The 898-nt window shown below is 63.9% G+C and overlaps 1 protein-coding gene across 1 annotated transcript in view; it reads right to left on the bottom strand.

The window, feature by feature from the left end:
* Positions 1-898, bottom strand: part of LOC104623176 (dual specificity mitogen-activated protein kinase kinase 6-like) — a gene marked incomplete at its 5' end in the record, with an annotated part of 17,663 nt that overhangs the window by 6,066 nt on the left and 10,699 nt on the right. Inside the window, 1 exon segment of the mRNA XM_010290179.1 lies at positions 799-898. This exon segment is cut by the window's right edge and continues 31 nt beyond it. Within this exon segment, the coding sequence (XP_010288481.1) occupies positions 799-898 (100 nt within the window).

Here is an 898-nt window from a genome sequence, read left to right as displayed (position 1 = left end):
GCGGGGGCCCGCCGCCAGCTCTCTTTGAACCATACGATGAGGGCAGCTGTGAGTCTCCTCGGGTGCTGGGAGAGCCTGTGCTTTTATGCAGCTCTCGCAACCTCCAGACAGCGCGCATCTGCTCCAACCCTTTTCCTACACCACAGCCAAACTCTCCCGCTGCTTCCAGCTCCGAGTCCCATGGAAAGCCGCACACCAGCCGGAGGGCCCCGGTGGCAGGACGGCCGCTGACGGGGGCCACCACAGGGCAAACTCCACACCGGCCCTGCCCTCAGAGCCGTGTCCCCCCGGGAGCGGGAGGCAGGAGGACGCAGCCATTCTGCGTCCTGCTCCCCTTCCCTGCCCCACGCCAGCCCCAGGGACATGAGGGGCCTGGTGTGCCCACCCGCACCTGCCCATGCTGCTAGCATGGCCACAGACACCCTGTGCTGTTGATGTGGAGGCAATCAGATGGACAAAGTCTCCTAAATCCCGTCCTCGTCTGTGTCCCCCTCAAAGCGACCAAGCCTGTTCCTTGCCACCTCAGGCGGGGAAGACCCCACAACTGGTGTGCGTTGCCTGCACAGCACCAGGCCCCAACCTGGCCCTCACGGCTCAGGGAGGGCATGAAGGCCCGTCCCTTCACCCAGGGGGATGTTCTGTTAAAAAATTTGGGTTGTACCCCAGAGAGATGCCTGTAGGAGAAGGCCACAGGAGGCCGCTGGCACCTGCCCTCCTCTGCCTCCCCACAGCATGGTGGAGGCAAGCAGGGCCAGGGTGAGTGGGACCAGGGCGAGCGGGACGGAGGGGGTATTTTACCATTGCGAGGTAAAATCAACAAACTCCGCCGAGAACTTCTCTGCCGGGAGCTGCGGCGATGGCTCCTCCACCACCTGCTTGAGCTGCTGGAAGGGCGTCC

Source organism: Phaethon lepturus, unplaced genomic scaffold, assembly GCF_000687285.1.
Source record: "Phaethon lepturus isolate BGI_N335 unplaced genomic scaffold, ASM68728v1 scaffold41486, whole genome shotgun sequence".
NCBI classification, from domain to species: Eukaryota; Metazoa; Chordata; class Aves; order Phaethontiformes; family Phaethontidae; genus Phaethon; species Phaethon lepturus.
This window is presented reverse-complemented; position numbering and strand designations above follow the sequence as displayed.